Here is a 19940-nt window from a genome sequence, read left to right as displayed (position 1 = left end):
ACGTGGTTGCATTACTTTGATCCGGAAACCAAACAGCAGTCATGCGAGTGGCGACACTCAGGATTTCCAAGACCCAAAAAATTCAAAGCACAAAAGTCCGCAGGGAAGTTGCTTGCCTCAATATTCTGGGATAAGGATGGTGTTTTGCTCTCAGACTACCTTTCAAAGGGCCAAACCATAACTGCAGAGTATTACTGCAGTCTGCTGGCTAAGATAAAGGACACTATTAAAGAAAAGCGCCGGGGAAAGTTGACACGAGGTGTCATGTTCTTGCAGGACAATGCTCTCGTCCACAAGGCTGGCAGAACAATGGATTTTCTGAGGGACCTAGGGTTTCAGTGCATTGGCCAGCCACCTTACTCGTCAGATCTTGCCCCTTCTGATTACTCAAAACAGCACTGAAAGGACAGAAATTTCACAGTGATGAAGAGGTGACAACAGCTGCGGAACAGTGTTTTGCAGACCTTGAGATTTTTTTTAAGGGGTTGGAAAAGTTGCAGCATCGAAGTGGCAAGTGTGTTGACCTTCGAGGGGACTATGTTGAATAGCCTCACACTTTCATGCCTGCAGCTCAAGTCCTTCTGGGTCGGGCCGAGAACTTATCAGCCCACCCTCGTACGTTACAGTTACCTACAAAGCATCCCAAGCCAACGGTATCGATTTGAATAGTGAACAAACATACAAATGAACTAATATTCAGCTTTACTTATAATATGAAGAAAAAAAAGACCATTTTCTCATACCATGTCGTCTATAAATGTAAATTCAATGGTGTTCAATACTATTTAAAGTAAAAAACATAAATAGGCCGAAAACCGAACACAGATCTCGATGTCGTTTCGTTAACCACCATCCTACCCCGTTCACTCCATGATCAACCCGCACACTTCCACATTTGAGGTCCGTCCTCAGACATTCAGACTGAATTCTCGATTCGGTGGCACATTTTTTGCATCGATTATTGAAAAAAATCTCATACTTATTCAACTATTAAAGAGAAAGTATACGGCACCGTGAAACCAGTGCAAGTTGGCCACATTTGGTTTGCAAACATTTCAATTCATAAACGACCAAACTTACAGAATAATGATACCACGACATCGCGACACACTACTTTAGAGTCTTGCAAAAATAATATACTAGTCAATGACACACGCAGAGTAACATCAAGGGGGGTTCAAGCACTCAATCTTGTATCCCTTTAGAACATACAGAATTTTTTTTTTAACTCAAAATATTTGAGCTTTCATTGTTTACCTACTGCCATTTGCATGCATAACTAGCGTTCTATAACAGTAAGTGCAGCAACAAGAGGCATCGTACTAACTTCCCTACAGAGCCTAACCGAGAAATGCAAAAAATAAAATAAAATATGAGAACATGTAAGTACTCTGTAGTTCCAGAATAGTTGTACAGTATGAAATAATACCTTTTGGTAACATATCCGAACAAACGCAAATCGTCCTTGTACTTAACAGCACGCAATACTAAACAATGCAAACTATTTGCAACAGGAACAACCAATGTTAGTGATCAGAATGATCTGTTATAAATAAATTGCTTCAGGCTTTCTCCTCAACTATCCAGTATAACATGAAATGATTACATTAATTAAATCGTCAACAATTCATGGATCATTAACTTTAATCTAAAATTAGATATTTAGTTTAAACTTGCATTAGTAAGATCTCAACACCATGCAGTACGAATTAAGATGCTAATTTCAAACTGGCATTCGATTAGTCCACGAATGGTCACAAATACCGCATTTTATTTCGGTTTAAAGCAAAATAAATTTGATTTAAATCATCGTGATTTAAATCAATCAACCTTGGTATTTAGGAAATCAAGGTTTTGAACAAATGTCACTAATAAGTATGGAAAATGTACGTTTTGGTTGCTTGCAATTTCGTTTAATATTTTCATGACAATATTACCATATAAGAAAGGACAAAATGTAATACTGAAAAATGTAAAAACAGTGAAAAAAAAAAATCTCTACTTTTGATAACAGATGGTTATAAGTAAGACCGCATTCAAAGTAAATAATAAAGGCACCTGAGCATTCAAAATTGAACGTCTCGCCCTCAGTATAGAAAACAAAAGATACAAAAATCTGGTCCTGACAATGTTAAATATTGCATACTGTGCTAGGACGTTATCATGGAATAACGTGTGACTAGCTCAAAGTCTGAACATGCATCAAGAGAAGAGAAAATGTTTGACAGACGAGACCACGTTCGATAGAAAGTTACAGCAATGTATAACAGCACAAAAATGTTCAAGTAGCAAAATACGAGGAAAAAAGCTGGGATGGAGAACTGGTGAAGAAATGAGAGACAATATAATACGCTTGAACATAACTGAAGAAAAAAGAAACTATCACCGTTTATTTTGAGTTCTAAATCTCAGTACTGTACTTTAGACTAAGAAAGACGATAGGAAATAAGCAAATGAAGAGTGGAAAGGCAATATATGACACCAATGCCAGTAATGGAATTCGAATCCGTGACAAACAGCTCTTATAAACAGTACAAAACAAATAATAATAATTATTATTATTATTATTTTGGCATTGTTGGAGACGACGGTGCTGGTAATAGCTATTCCAAGGTCTATCTTGATATTTTATTTTATCTATTCTTTTTCTTCTTCGTTCATCGTCTCCCCAAATAATCTAAATTGACATAGCTAATGGTCTGTTCCCTCACAGATTAAAAGAGTTCTAATTTGTTTCTACCAATGCACTCGATATAAACAAGAAAAGTGAGTAAAATGAGGTATGTGATACTGTAAAAATCTTTCAGTTTTACGTCCCACGATTATGCCGGTTAGGCTAAAGGAGACGGTGATTATGAGAAATGAATGAAATGGTGGAATGAAGAAAGTGGGAAGAAACGGGAGAACCCCGAGAAAACCCACGCATACGGTGTTTGTCCACCACAAAGTTCACTTAGCGGGAGCAGGGTTTGAACCCGGAATCCCAAGCACCAGAGGTGAACGCTCTACTACTGAGCCACCGCGGACCCCTGTGATACTGTGTATGCCCGGTTACAAGTACAGTGGTTTAACTCACTGTTATATTGAGTAAACACGTAATATTTTAATTGCTTCGTGTGCCATCTACTGGTCAATAAACAATGTTTCAAATATTGTCTGCTTACTACATGTGTCACAGAATGAATGTGTAAGTTAGTTCAGAATAATCAAGTAAAAGGTATACTAGAAAATGGCATGCAGTATACTAACCTTGTAAGTATTCAGTTTATCATACACTTGAAAGAAATACTTGGAGAACTGCTGCTTGCTCAATGGATTTCCATTAATCCTGATTCTTTCCCGCACAGCCACAAGATGCGGCGAAGAATAAAATCCTGTCCTGTAACCGCAATGTCGAAGAATTGATTCACAAAGAGCGCATGTTGAACCTTTGCCCTTTGTTCCCGATACATGGACAATCGAAAGCTTATCCAAATCCTGTAGAGTCACACCTGCTCTTAATAAATATTTCCTAGTATCCTCAACGTTTTTACTTTGTGTTCGCCAACCTTTAGATATCGCATCTTGTAATACTGAAGCATTCGTTTGTAATGAATTCAATGTCCTCACGGCATCCTACAGAGAGAAATGTAAACTTAAAAAAATAAACAAATAAATTAAAGTGTATTTCTTCTATACATGGGCAGTTCGGCAAATCCTTTGAACTTCCCCTGCTGGATTTTACAACAGTATCTCTTCCTCCCCTCTTTTGACCGCATTTGCGAGGTTGCAATGTCGCAGCACCTATTGTGTCTCGTGTCTCTTTCTCTCCCAATACTATCGCTAATCTGAAACAGATGTTAGGCCTCCACATTTTGCTATAATCGAGTATAATATATATGTATAAGAAAACTATATATGTTGAACAACAATCTTCTAATCACTGACTGAAAGGACAACGTTTGGAACTGTGGCAACTAAATTAACTACTCTACGTGGAGTTGACGAGCGGTTGTCAAATACTAGAAATGAGTGTTCTGGTTGGCCATTTAGTTATCGGGGGTGTTTTCCACAAGTTCCCGCGAACGATGACTTATTTATGGCACTTGCCCCCACACGTAGAAAGCGGCATCCTATATATACAAACTGCACATGTATAAATGGAATACACTTTAGTTATTTAATATACTACGGTTAAACTTTGTATGATAGAAGAAACTATAGTTAGAAAGTGAAGGATTATGAAAGAAAATGATGGAATGTGGGAAGAAATGGAAGAACCCCGAGAAAACTCACGGACGCAATGTCGTCAATTTACATAGCCTGTGTTCGAACCAAAGACCCTTCTCACCAGAAATGGGTGCTCTACCACGAAGCCACATTGTCCCTAATACATTAGTAAAGTACATCTCGAAAGGTACAGAAACAAATTAATCGAATCAGAGTAAACGAACAGTAACGTTTGGAATAAGGAGATTTCGGGTTCGAATTATTTTCTCATTTCCACCAAACTAATTCTAACAAATAGTAATTTCCTGACAATTTAATCTCGAAATATTCTTTCCCTCTTTTTATTGGTGATATCCAACAAAATAGATTAATTACGTATCTCGAACTTTCTTACCTAAATAAACAAAATAGGAAGTAACTAGAAAGTGGGAAAACTTTTTTTTTTTAATGAAACATGAAAAATTATTTATAAGCATTACTCCGTTAACTTATTCACTAACATGTATGAAAGACATATTAATGCATATATCGTTTTTTACTTTAGTTGTACCCTTAAAATACATGCAAATGTTGACTTTCTTCGATTCCTCCGCTAAAACTAATAGAAAGTTCTAATAATAATTTGGTTACATATTTGTATGACATCTTTTATATGAATATTTGAAATTTTCATTTATTTATTATCAACCTTTAGAGATATGAGTTCATGATTTTCTCAAGATAAAAAAAAAAAAAAAAAAAAAAAAAAATACAGAGCAATCTACAGTTATAATGTCTTCAAAAAAAAAAATCTTCTCAGCTAGGAACAGACTCTTATTCCCAGTCGCCACATATATTTTACTTCACAATACTTTAAGATACCAGTACACAAGATATTCTTCAATTCTGTTTGATATTGTACGCAAGGAATATAGATTATTATTTTTTTTTTAATTACCATAATACTTTAATATTGTACTTAACTATGTATTGCAAAATATGTAATATATAATTCGTTCTGTGAGAAAATAAAAATATTATACAATGTATTTTTATTTTTTACTTTTAACGGAAAATGTGATTTACAGAATTTATATATTCTGTTAATATATAAATAAAATATTTCAGATTAAGCCTAATTACAATTCTTTCCTCAAAAGAAAACTAATGAAACGAACGGACCACCGTGTTAAACTTTCACGTTTTCATTTCCAAAATTAAATCATATAATGCTGCAGTTCCTTTATTATCTTTTGAGGTAAAGCTTATGGCAATAAAAAAAAATGCCCATACTTGGAGACATTTAATTACATTTTTTAAAAAATGGGCTGAGTTGTCTCCATACTCCTTGCTCGGTTGCTACATAAATTGATGCACCAATGATGTCTGTTTTTACTACTAATCCCCCTTCTCCGCAATTACAGAAGAAAGACTTCTAGCTCTTTACTAGTGGGTAACGTTCCCATTATAGCCGACACGTTCCCACGTTGAATGGCTATGCTTATGCGTTGAATCAGGAAACTTTTTGCTCGATTATCTCCTGATTTAATTGATAGACGGTGGCCGATTTCTTTTATAAATTTGAGGCCTCCTTTTTCCCAAGAACCGCTAGACTCAATTGCTATTGCGACAGAGCAATAGTTATCGAGTAGATTGCTATATTTATTCCTTTTTTCTTTCGCTCTTCGAGCAGCTACGAGTCCAGCTTGTACTGAGGCATATTGTAGGTTGGAGGGGGCATAGGTGTCTGAACATGTGAAGTCCCAAATCAATGCCTTTCCTTTCTTCCAAGGTACTAATGTCATACCATCGGGTCTTTTTCCGTCAGATCGGCTACATCCAGTCGGTTCCCTCACTGCTGGGACTCCTGCTGATATTAATGCACTTGTTATTATTATTAAAATTGTGCCTATAATTATAATTATTCTTAATAATTAATACCAAAAATTAAAAATTCAAATAAATGGCCAGTATATATATATATATATATATATATATATATATATATATATATATATATATATATATATATATATATATATATATATATATATATATATATATTATTTTTTATTTTTAAAATCTTTTTAATTATATTTTTTTCTGAAAGATCGATCGAAGTTAACTATCTATAGTATAGAACAAATAATTTTGTTGCAACAATTTGGCCTGCTTTACAAATTTAAAATTTGGCATTTCTTTGACAATTGGGAAAGTTGATTATGTTTCATTCATTACATGAATGAAAAAGTACAAGAAAATGAGGAAAATTCCTTAAAAACTAGTGTTATTTTAGAATGAAATTCCGAAAAGATCCATGTCTTTAACTACGTTCCCGACGAATCGCAGGAGCCAATTCCTACGGCATTAAATGAAACATTAGTCCTCTTCGAAAGATATATATATATATATATATATATATATATATAGTCGCGGGACATCATCCACCTCAAACTCATACGACCTGCAATCAAAAAGGGGCCGCTCTCACTACAGGTAACTGTTTTATTCTGACCTTCATTTAATCAATGAAACCTTAGGTATCCTTATATGGGAACCACTTTGAATGTGGACATGTAACTTAAAGACACAATACTAATGGCTTGAAAATAGACTAGTAAAGTATGAAAGCAACACTCATCTCACCAACAATCTAAAAAAGTACGAATTTTGCCGAACTCAGGGCTCGTAGTGATCTGGTCTCTTGTAAATAGTTGAAAAGTGACCAAAATCTCATCATGCCTATTTTTCCCTTTGTAAATTTCTCCATCATCTCTCTCTGTTTGTTGTTTTGTTTTGTTTCTTCTTTACTTCTTTTTGAGCTTCCTCCTTTCCTAAGTTTTCTAAGTATGCTTTGTAGTTACGGTAAGCAGACTTAGCAGATGTAAGAAGCTTCTGAGTAAGTGGAACCAGTTCTGGCCTATTTCCGAATTTCTTCATTCGAGACATTATATTTAACTTTTGCATTGAAAGTTCTCAAAGCCATGAAATATTAAAATTCATCACCTACTCTTAAGAACAACATACAAGAAGCCTAACACAAGACGAACATGATGACCCCCCCCCTCCCCCCCACACACACAACGTGAAGCGAAGCGTTAACTATTACGATAGAAAACTAAAAGACTATTATGATAAAAGAATAGACACAGAAGGGTTTTCAACCCCACCTTGAGAGCTTAAGCATCCACCAACCATCCACTGTGCTTTAGAAAGAATAAAAGCTGAAGTGAGAATAAAGCTGACTGTTTCCCATGTGGCAGCAAGTACTGAAGCTTTCAGAAGAGTAATGAGTAACAAGTTTCTGCCTTTTTCCATTTAATTTTATATTTTTCTTAGAAAACTGCCAATGCAAAACATAAATCACACGAAAAAGTCACGGGGGGCGCGGTGGCTCAGTGGTAGAGCGTTCACCTCTGGTGCTTGGGGTCCCGGGTTCGATCCCAGCCCCGCCAGGTGAACTTTGTGGTGGACAAACACCGTGCTCGTGGGTTTTCTCGGGGTTCTCCCGTTTCCTCCCACTTTCTTCATTCCACCATTTTCATTCATCTCTCATTATCACCGTCTCCTTTAGCCTCACCGGCATAACGTGGGACGTAAAACTTAAAGATTTCATTTCTTTTTTTTTTTTTTTTTTTTTTTTTACGAAAAAGTCACTTTACCTCCCAAAAAAAGTAACTTTTAGTGACCAACTTGAAAAAAAAAAAAGTAACTTTTACTTTTAAAAAGTGACTCGCTATATGGATCCTGCGAACTAAAAGACTCACAGTAATATTTTTAAACTTGTTTAAATTTAAATAAATAAATAAATAAATAAAAATAAAATTAAAAACATATATACATAAAAAACTTTTATCCGCATAACTGAGATTATGTGTCAATGTCTTGAAACTGGAATTTGTAAAGTAAAGAAAAGAAAACGGTGCATAACAGATAAAAAAAAAAAAAGTAAATCAAAATCTAAGCCTAAGGTCAGCATTACTGAAAGAAAAAGCGATAACAACAGACATTACGTTACAGAAGAGATAATCTATCAGGAAAATGTTCTAATGTCTTTGACTTTGGACATACACTTTTTCCTAGTTCTTTATTTTAACTTCTGCGTATACAAATTCTTACCATGCTACGTAGTCCCACAGTCAACACCAACTGGCAACTCACATTGTTTATAATGTTGATACAGCATCATGATGCAATTGGACAGCTAACAGAATTAAGACTTAGTGAGCAATCATTGAAGAGACAGAGCGAGAGTATGGAAATGTGTGAAAAATGTATTGGAATGATAAATAAATGCAAATATATCTGACGGAAAATATGTACGACAGAGAATAAGAACTGAAAGACATTTAATGAGGATAAAGAAATAGTAGAACCTATAAATGCTGACCACTATCGGCTGCACTGCGAAGTACGTGGAACCGATGGCTCAGTGGCTGAGCACTTACCTCTGGTACGAACCCCGGCCAAGTTAGTTTATGATGGATAACATCGGGTCCGTGAGTTTTCTCGGGGTATTCCCGTTTCCTCCCGCATTCTCATTCTACCACTCCTTCCATCATCATTCATCTGCCCCGATCAGTTTCCCTTCTTACTCTAAAGGGCACAATAATCATGGGATGTTAAACTGAAATATTTTTATTTTCCCCATTACAAAGTGGTCAATTTTAAGAAAAAAATAATTTATGAAACCAAATACTATTACAAATCGTAATACAGACTTCTAATGCAGTTATCATTATATACGCATGTTATTAATTTCTATAATAATACATGATAAACATTATTTTTGAAAGTGAAAATATTCTATTAAAAAAATGTGCATCTACCCTAGATCGTCATTCGCACATTATGTTTTATAACACACTATGTTTTAACATGCCAATTAGCTCCAAAACGCTAAAGCATGACTTCTTTCTCTCCTACACTTATGACGATGAGATATCAGTTCCACGAAACACTCAAATATTCACAGGGTGCCGCAGTGGCTCACTGGTAGAGCGTTCACCTCTGGTGTGTGGGGTCCTTAGTTCGATCCCAGCTCGCACCACGTGAGCTTTGTGGTAAACACTGTGTGCGTGGGTTTTCAAGGGGTTCTCCCATTTCCTCCCACTTTCTTCATTCTACCATTTTATGTATTTCTCATCATCACCGTCTCCTTTAGCTTAGCCGGCATAACCGTGGGACGTAAAACTTTTCATTTCATTTTTGATTTCATTCATTCACATTCTCTCGCCTCTTGTTCTCAGCGATGAAACGCAAATAAAGCGACCAATGGTGCATCCGAAAAATCGTTTTTGGCCTGCAAACCACAAAGACAAAGAAGACTTTTAATATCTTTAACACCTTCCGATCTTCACTTGTTCTAAATTTTCTGCAAGCTCCCGAAGTGAGAAAAGGATTCGCACAAGCGACGAATACAAAATGACGCCTGATTACGTCTGGATTTAACCACGAAATGGTCTTGCAGTAAAGAATATGAATGGGAAGCCTTAATGGCACTAATCTATCGATTCATTTGCCAACAACAGTTATAAGAAGAAACCATGCTACCTACATGTTGAAGATTAGAAACAAGAGAAAACTACTTAAGATTTACAATACTGAGGTAGTACTCCTTCTGAAGCCTAAAAACAAGACAATTTTTTAAGTAGAAAAAAAAACTCTCCTCAGTGGAAAAATTTCATTGGTGAAAAAAAAATGCACGCTCCAGTCAACTTTTATGAATAAGCCTATATTCATATTTGTTTACGGTATTTGAAATACTTCCCGCTACTGCCTGTGAAGCTAACTTGCACTGAAATTATTAATAAAAAATAACATTAATGAGAGAGCGAAATTAATCAGGCAGAGGCTACATCTAAAGGTACAGGGTGTCCAATATACAATGCAACCCGGAGTCTGGGATAGTAGAACTTCTGAACCGATAGAACTTCTGAACCGATAGAACTTCTGAACCGATAGAACTTCTGAACCGGTAGAACTTCTGAACCGATAGAACTTCTGAACCGATAGAACTTCTGAACCGATAGAACTTCTGAACTTCTGTAGCGATACACAAATAATGGTTATACCAAAATGAAGCCTTGTTCATGCATATATTTTTAAACTAGAAAGCAACGATTGAAGTACATTAGGAACCACACAATGTTGCCAGATGCAACCAAAGGTGTAAATCAAATTTTTGCGAATCATGTAAATTGACTCATAACTCATACGTATGGATGTTCTGTCATAAATTTTCAGTTTGTTTAGTTGGAGTAGCTTGAAAACTATGGAGCAGGAAAAAAGAATTTTTCATTTCCGCAGATAACTAATCGGATGAGGCCTCTGTAAGGGTGAACTAGAAAAATCGTAAGTTTTCATGAATTAACACTGAATTGGCAATTCTGCTGATGTTTCAGTGCATCAAAAGACGTGTTAAGGACCTGTCTACATTATGCAATTCCCGAAAACAATGAAAAAGAAGCTTTGAAATTATCATGAAAAAACTTCTACTTACATGCACCCGGCAACGCTGCTATTCATTTCTATGAGGCTACTTAAAGCAAGAGGTATACAAGATCAATCCTCGAACTATACAAGACCTGCAAACGAACATTCGCAGTAGTATTGAGAACATTAACACTTCTAGTCTTCGTAAAGTTGCTCTCAACATGGTGAAACGTGTGAACTGTGTTTGAATCAAAACAGGGGGACTTCCAGCATCTGTTGTTGAGCTGATAACTCATTGCGTGGTAGTAGAAGTGTTGCCGGGTGCATGTAACAGTTTTATCATGATAATTTCAAAGTTTCTTTTTCGTTCTTTACAGGAATTGCATAATGTAGACAGACACGTAACACATCTTTTAATGCACTGAAACATCAGCAGAGTTTCCAATTCAAAGTGTTAATTTATGAAAACTACGATTTTCCTAGTTTACTCTTACAGAGGCCTCATCCGATTAGTTATCTGCGGAAATGAAAAATTCTTTTCTCTGCTCCATAGTTTCTAAACTACTCCAACGAAACAAACTGAAAATTAATGACAGAACATCCATACGTATGAGTTATGAGTCGATTTACATGTTTCACAAAAAAATTGATTTACACCTTCGGTTACATCTGGCAACACTGTGTGGTTTCTAGTGTACTTCAATCGTTGCTTTCTAGTTTAAAAAAATATATGCATAAACAAAGCTTCATTTTGGTATAACCATTATTTGTGTATCGCTTTAGGTTCAAAAGTTCTACTATCCCAAACTCCGGGTTACATTGTATATTAGACACCCTGTACCATCCCGGGAATAATCTTGTAGAACTTACTAGGTTGACTGCTAACGAGTTCTAAACTAGGGATAGTCAAAATTGTTAAAAAAAAAAAACTGTTTGTAAGAAAACCGACATTCTGGTTTTCTCTGAAACCGACTTGGTTTTTCAACGAAACCTGTTTTTATCACTTCCGATTTCAGTGAAGAAATGGAATATATCCTTGGGAAGATTAACTGATTCTACTTTCGATTCTAATACAGATATAAAAGAAAGATCTATTCTTAGAGAGCTAAATAAATTTTTTTAAAATGATTGGTATATCTTATCGTTTTCCTTGTATGTAGACAAATATCTAAACCGGAAATTGTAATGGATTTCTATCACTTCCGTTTTACTACTAAGTTCAGAATAGAGACTAAATGTATTCTTGGGACGCTTAATAGATTGCAGAAAACTGCATGTCTCTATCTATAGGGTGAGTCAAAAGTCCCTTACAAAATGAAGCGAGTGTTGATTTCATGTTATCACATGACCCTCTCCCCATTTAAACTTTCTGAGCGAGATTCAAAATGGCGGCTGTTCACCAGACACGCACCATAAAGATTCCCCCCTCGGCTTAACGTGTCGCTACAATTACCAATTTCGGCTAGAGCTCCTTCGTGGCTATGCGGTTAGTGTGCACACCTTTGGCGTGGGAGACCCGGGTTTGATTTCCGGCGGGAGCTCATGTGATTCGGATTCCATGTTAATCCATAGCTCCACATCGCATATAGCCTCGCTGCTGAAAGGGACGTTAAACTCAAAATCAACTCAAGCAATTTCGGCTATTCACATTCGCTTTAACTTCATAAGGGGTGGTAACGGACTTTTGACTCACCCTGTATTACAGGTTTTTTTTTCTTTATAGTGATCATTAAAACCAAAAATTGATTTCTACCACTTTTGATTTGAATATCACTTCCGCCAAAGAAGTATATTTCTACCTTTTGATCCTCCACATCCTAGTCAAAATGGATAATGATTCATCAAATATTTTTGAGTTTTTGATTCTCAGACACATGGACCTACAGGATAAACACATAAACGAGTTTTGGTACACAAAACACCGTAAGGATAATTCCTGGTGTAATACAGTAGTATAGTATAGTGCTTCAACTCTCTTATCCTGTTTTCGGCATAAAGAAAAATTATTCCGCAGACAGATTAGCTCGTATTACATTTCTGAAATTCATTCCATAATTCCACAAAATATTATTAGTTAATGACTGTTTGTCATTTTCTCCCCACTGTCTACAAAATTCACTCCTGTTACTGAATAACATTCGTGTTTGTGCATTGTTATTGGAATTAGTATACTGCTTAAAATGTAACCCCTTTACATTTACCTAGGTATAACTGAATATTAGAAACTGAATCTCGGTGGTATCACCTAACGAAGAAATAAGCCGACCGGATTAATCACTAGGTGGTCAACGCGTTGTCTTCTAACATTATTTTTGGCTTTCTGCACTGATGTCTGCCGTACGTAAATTTAAAGAGCTCTTTAATTAGCTCCTGAAGCTGCGTTAAAACCTAAAATTTTCGGGAAACGAAGCCAGGACTAGTGATGTGAGGTGGAAAAATTTCAGTTATACTTTTCCGGAAAATTTTCCGCGCTAAACAAGTATCAGTGACCAAGTAACAATTCGTCATTACCCCATAAAAATGATTGAATTCATTAAATGTTAAAAAGTGAAAGATCTTTTAAATATGAAAATTTTCATGGTTCAGAAAATTTTTCCAGTACTATGTACGAACAAATGAAAATTTTTCATGAATCGAAAAATTTTCATCATTTGGAAGCAAAAAGTAAAACAACTATTTGTGAATTGGAAAGTTTTATTGCTCTGTAGGAACAAGTGAAAGGCATTTTCATGGATCGGAAAATTTTCATTAAGATGTAAAAACAAGTGGAAAAACTCACAAGCAGGACAATTTTGAATATTACGTATAGTGATGTTAGGTGAAATATTTTTCGCTATATTTAACTGCATATTGAGCAATAAAACTGAATTCCTACAGAGGAAAGTTTCCGAGATTTCGAAAAATGAAATGAAATCTTTAAGTTTAACGTTCCACGCTTATGCCGGTTAGGCCAAAGGAGACGGTGATAATGAGAAATGAGTGAAATGGTGGAATGAAGAAAGTAGGAGGAAACGGGAGAACTCCGAGAAAACCCACGAGCACGGTGTTTGTCCACCATAAAGTCCACACGGCGCGAGCTGGGATCGAACCAGGGACCCCAAGCACCGGAGATGAACGCTCTACCACTGAGCCACCGCGCCCCCCTCCAATATTTCGAGTTGGCAAATAAAAGTTCACATAGTATTGCTCCGTGTGTGTGTGTGTGTGTGTGTGTGTGTGTGTGTGTAAAGTGGAGGGAACACAGATCGAGTTCAGAGTACAAATATCTCATCCCATTGTTTAAAATGCAACAAGAAATCAAAAAGAAATCTTTGTGAATTTATTAATTATTTCGAAAACAGAAAATTCCACTATTTCTTCATATACAGGCCTGTCTATGTGATGAAATAACTACAAAAATGTTCCTTATGAAAATTATGTTTGTAACAGAAAATAAAAAGAAATATCTTGATTTTATTGTGTTTAACACTCGTGAATTATAACTCCAATATTGGAGTTTTGTATAATCAATATCTTAGAGCAGATATTTTGTATTGTAAAACAACCATTATTATGTATAAAAATGTATTCGATAGAACAAATATATATATATATATATATAATTTTGTAAATGAAATTACTTGTTGCTTTTAGAACGCAACACTAATAGCGCAGCTTTTTACATTTCTGTTGTTATATTATTGGAAGAACAACTACACAAGCCACCTTGCTTATTAGTTACATTTTACTTTCTCGTCTGAATATATGAATAAATAAATGTTTATTTCCAGAAAATGTCTAGTATTTGTTTTCATGAGTTACTTAAAGTGAAATTTTGGGTAGTCAAAAATTTACAGTACGGTATGTACTTTATATTATCTCTACTTATTTATATATGTTGCAAGTATGTAAATCCAGAAAAGCTACAAGAAAACTTCGTCTTACCCGTATTAAACTGACGAAATATGATTTTGTGAGATCAAAGGTGAATTCTGAGGAAAGAACACATTGAAGTTTTTGAAACATTTTTGTACAAATAAAGACTCCTTAAATTTTCATTTCATGAAACTTTTTCACACGATATCTATTACCAATAAATTTTACGACTAAACGACGGTGTAACGATGTAGGAATAAGTGGAGTATGTTTTTATGAATCGGAAAATTTTTAAGAAAATCTTCCGTTTCAAAATTTTCCGGAAAATATACATCACTGGCCAGGACCGACTTAACTTAATCATTTGTATTATTATCACGCATCATCCAACTGAGAGCCATTTCGTCTGCCAAACCCGGTCGTTACTTGAGGTTTAGCCTCATACGAAGACCCACAACTAAAGATTACGAAAGGGAACTTTCTCGTAAAAAGTTTTCTTCTGACGCGGAAATCCCTGGTTCAACTCCAGCTCGCGCCAAGTGGACTTCGCAGAAAAACACTGTGGTTTGTGGGTGTCCTCGGAGTTCAGCTTCATCTTATTTTCATCATTTTACCATTATCACCATTTCTCTTTTCCTAGGTGCAAAATGATAAGACGTTAAAAAAGACCAAATATTTACAACACTGAAACTTACATTTCTTCCAGGAAATATTACCCCCATGCCTTCTATATCACGGTTCATCCCGATCAAGGTAAATTTGAAGAGCGCCACTAGAAATAATTGTCTAAAAAATTTCAAATTCTTCAATAATTATATCATATCTTGTAGATTGTTATTTTATTAACATATGCCCACCAACTGTAAACAGATTTATAATATGGCTACAAACTTACACGACATCAAACCAGCTACTACTGGAGAAAAAAAAAGTAACATCATGTGCTAAGTGGTCACTGCAACTAGCATTGGATCTATCCAGGTTCAGTGTAGCGCGAAGCTGGAAAACTCGAGTAGTAAAGCGAGGATGCGGCTGGCCGTAAAATCTGAAAACGTGCACCAACTGTTACACGCTAGCTTTGCATTACAGCTACATACCATTATCATTCTAAAAGCTGTTTCCTTGTTCGCAAGTTTATTATTATTATTATTTTCATGCTCCCATTCTACATAATTAAGATCTTTTCTCATTTTATAGGTTTTACCTGTAACTCAAAATGCCCCCATACTCTTAATCTGTACCGCCTATTGATTGATTTGGTGTTGAACGTTTCCCTTCAGCACTGAGGCTATAAAAACAGCTTAACGTGGCATCTGAACCACATGACTTTCCACCGGGAATTGCACCGCATCTTCCGTGCTGAAAGTATAGCCAGGAGAGAATACACAAGAAAATTTCTTAGTAAATTACTCTTGATACTTAACAAATAACGAACAATATCAGTTAATTAGTTTATTTGAAATTCAGCGTTTCAGCATCGCGGAGGTGATACGTGGACCTACAACTTAACGTGAGATTTGAACATGATCTCCAATGCTAACCACAAGTAAACTCTTACACAATACTATATCGCGCTGTACTTTATCATGAGTTATTTCTTTTACGTTCCACGATTATGAATCGAGGCCAAGGAAAACGATGATAACGAATGAAAAGATAGAACGAAGAGAGTGAAAAGAAACGGGAGAACCCCCAGAAAACCCCCACACACAGCGTTAGCGTTATTCCCTGAATAATACAATAGGGAAGTTACATCGATCAAGTTAATTGCAACAATAAACGGTCGCCTCTTCAAAGCAAAGATTAGAGTAACATAAAATTTCGTTAAGCATGCGACTCCATGTCTCTCCAGATTTTGTTTCTCAAACCTACTTTCGGTGCCAGTAAAGCTTAGGGCAATGGTTCCCAAAAGGTGGTCCGCGGGAGGTCACCAAGTGGTCCACGATTTATTGTTGGGAAATTAGATTTTATCTTAAGCTAGCTTCCAGTAGTTATGTATTAAGAAAAACAGTCAAATTGATATTCATTCTTAGGCTCATTTTTAGGTACTACTGTTTTATTTTGTGACTGCCGCCACCTTACAAACGACCAGACTAAATTAATAAAAGTAAAAATAGATAATATTTCGGGAAGTAAATAATTATGTTCAATTCAGTAAGTGGTTATTAGAATTTTAATTTATGACTTGAAATCGATTTGGGATTTTACGGGGTCCGCGAAAGTTTGGCGAAGGTATGAAGGGATCCTTTAGGAAAATTTATTGGGAACCAGTGGTTTAGGGTAGCATTATTTTTCATAAAAAGTGTGGTAATCTTACCGGTGACACGCGTAATAACGTAGAAATATATTACAAAACCGAGAGGCTTTAAGTATTCATTCAACTATAAGGCACGCAATACAAAGTGAAGGCACTGCGTTCACTCATGATGTGCAATCGTAGTGTTTGAGAGAAAGGGAGAGTTAAGTGCTGTATCGCCGGTGCAATTTTAGGAAATTTACCGGGTCAATTGGAGAATTGATTTAAGTTTGTGAGGAAGAATGAGTGAAAGTCAGGCAAGGGAAATAGTAAAAGTTAAGAAAGCGGTTGTATTTGTTGGTTGCTTTTGATGTAAGCGGCACTGTATATGGAGGTGGATGGACTATTTCGCGGAGAGGTACACTTGTTTTACTATACACATCCATAGATTGTACAATGTACAGAAAAATTTGGACAAGTCTTTAATATGCCCATTTCATATCGAGAACACAACCCAACCAATCCCTGTGGAGTTTCTAACCCGTTTCTGCTACTACTACTACTTATATTATGGATATGCACAGTAATACTGCACGCCTAATGTAACGTAATCTAACGTAACTTCATGCAATCCAACCAAATACAACCGAATGCAGTACATTTTTGTACTTTTTAAAATTTTATTTTCAAATTGGTCCAGCGATACAGCACCAATGCCGAAAGGGATTCCAAAATAAAATAAAATACCGAAAGTAGTGAAGTATATTCTGCACAAAATATTGAATTACAAGGTAAAATCAGTTTGTTCTATTTCCTTTCGTCTGCACGCATTGTGTACATCGAATGTCGAAAGCTCTGCACAAGTATCTATAAGAAAATATGATACCTTCGGCGCATGGTACCCCTTATCTACGCTTCGCGCGACGTGGGCTCGAGATACGAACCCTTTTGTGTGTAAAATTAAATATAAGTCAAAGTGATCTTCTACACAGTCGTAAGGAAAATAATTTTCTTAATATTCATAACAGTTAAGCCCTCCTGAAGTAAACCTGTACCCAGGAATATAATTTCCATTATTCAAGATACTAAGAACGCATTTAGTGAATAAATAAACGAAATTTTTCAGTTCAATGTCCCATGATTATGCCGTTTAGGCTAAGGAAGACGATGATTCAGTCAAATCAATCATGGAAGACACGGGCGGATCCAGGACGGACTTCTGGGGGAAGGAGCGGTGGGTTGTAATACTGCTACTTAGAGCTACTTTTAAAGAGCTTCAAACTCTGGAATGCGTTTTATTTATATATAAAATAAAGAAAAAAAACTTCCCTCTTCTGAGGGGGGGCATCGCCCCGATCGTCCTTCTGGATCCGCCACTGATGGAATGATTATGTGGGATGAAACGGGAGTACCCTGAGAAAACCCATGGACACGATGCTGTCCATCACAAACTTACTTGGCCAGGAATCGAACAAAGGACACCACACCAAAGGTAAGCGGCACCATTGAGCCACCATGCCCCTCATGAAGAAAAAGTAAATACACTATTAATGGTAAATGTTTAGCAGAATGGTCCAGAAGCACGTAAAAATCAAAATTTATGTGAGAAATGGAAGATTTAGACCCAACATAACCTAACCAAATCTAAACTAACAAACTAGCCTAATATTAATAAGGGAAATTCTATTTTTTTAATATGCCTACTCTAATATAATCTAACGAACTAGCTTAACCCAACCAAAACTAACCTAATGTGAACAGAAACTACCGAAATTTTAACTTTTTTTTTTTATAGAAAAAAATACCTGGGCCCCTTCTGCTAAACATCGTCTCTATTAATTTTTGTATGATCAATGCACTCTATTCCCTTAGAAGAATCTTATAGTAAAAAAGAAAAAAAAAAGAAAGAAAGAAAGAAAAAGCTTTACTATACAGATCTATAGTACAAGTAGTAATAGTAGTAGGAGGAGGAGGAGGAACGGGTAAGTAGCCCCGCACGGGTTGGTTGTGTTCTGCTCTTGACAAAGAAATGGGCAAATTAAAGACTAGCCCAAATTTTTCTATAAATTTTACAAAAGCTAGATTTTGATTTCAATTCATTAGATGCTAATCTATTTCTGCGCATAAACGCTATAAAAAAAATAAAACAGTTCAAAGTCTATCAAAGATGATTATAAATAAAACTTCTGATGTGAAGGTGAAAATACACATTAATGAGGGCTGTATATGTACATTTTCTTTTGTGTTTGTACTTTATCACATTTTCACGTGCTGGCAATTATATCAATCTTAAGTTACGTAACACTCCGTCAATTGCAATCAGATTGCAGATCTTATGAAGTATCGCAAAAACCGAAGTCTATTATTTAACTTGCATGCTGAATTTAACTTAGGCCTATGAAAACCTTTCATTGTTAACATGAAATTATTCTCTTAGATTACGGTGAACTTAGCAATGATAAGTAAAATCATAGATAACACCTCACCAATTATTAAAATCAACCTACTTCATAATCCACACTACCAATGTGTCCTTTGGTATAGACTCCGGCACTCGGCACTTGAGAAACAATATTCACTACGTCTTTCACCATCTTCCCTCCTAAAACTGGACCACGCTGACATGACAGTAGCCTCATGGAAATCCTTTGACCTTGGAAATACATTAAGCATCGTTACATTACCCAATCCAAACCAATCTCCTTAATTTTTTCCGTCGGCTGATAAAGAGCGCGCGTGTAGCAACGTGACACTGAGCGGAATTCACTCTTCACTTGTTATTTTAATCAAGCTTAACTTCGTCAGTAGATGTGTAAAACAAGCTTCTACCCAAAATCTGCTAACTTAAATAATAAATTTTCTTTCTTAACGTTTACGTTTTGCAAGTGCCTGTTATCTAATGATAATATATTCATAATTGTCTACATCTATCGTCTGCTAGGCTCCCGCAATATTTCCAATTTGCAATGTGGCAGAGTCTTGATATAATAATATACTAAACGGAAATACGTTGTTTACTGTAAAACTGTTCTTTTCTCAGCGTGCGTCTCTTTCAGTATGGATTTGAGTAAACGCCATGCAACACATATATTTTAGTTTGAGATAAGCGGTATAGTATTACCTGACCAGCGAACGAGTGCGGGAGGCCGGGTTTGGAACTAAAATACAAACAACAGTGTTTCTAACCGGATTACTTGTAATTAATCTATCACAGTTATTTTTGTCC

The 19940-nt window shown here is 35.8% G+C and overlaps 1 protein-coding gene across 3 annotated transcripts in view; it reads right to left on the bottom strand.

Moving 5' to 3' along the window:
- The window catches only part of LOC145690060 (folylpolyglutamate synthase, mitochondrial-like), a 74113-nt gene extending 54478 nt beyond the window's left edge, over nucleotides 1-19635 (bottom strand). The window contains exons 1-2 of one of the 3 annotated variants that reach the window (XM_081764575.1): nucleotides 19222-19635; nucleotides 3250-3615 (exon numbers count right to left, since the gene is read on the bottom strand). In XM_081764575.1, coding sequence (XP_081620701.1) covers nucleotides 3250-3615; nucleotides 19222-19380 — 525 coding nt within the window. In that variant the 5' untranslated portion in view covers nucleotides 19381-19635. The remainder of the gene's footprint in view (nucleotides 1-3249; nucleotides 3616-19221) is intronic. The other 2 variants (XM_081764573.1, XM_081764574.1) reach the window with 2 other exon arrangements.
- Between the last annotated feature and the right edge of the window lie 305 nt (nucleotides 19636-19940).

The sequence above is a fragment of the Thermobia domestica genome, chromosome 7 (assembly GCF_964235325.1).
Source record: "Thermobia domestica chromosome 7, izTheDome1.hap1.1, whole genome shotgun sequence".
In the NCBI taxonomy this organism is placed as follows: Eukaryota; Metazoa; Arthropoda; class Insecta; order Zygentoma; family Lepismatidae; genus Thermobia; species Thermobia domestica.
This window is presented reverse-complemented; position numbering and strand designations above follow the sequence as displayed.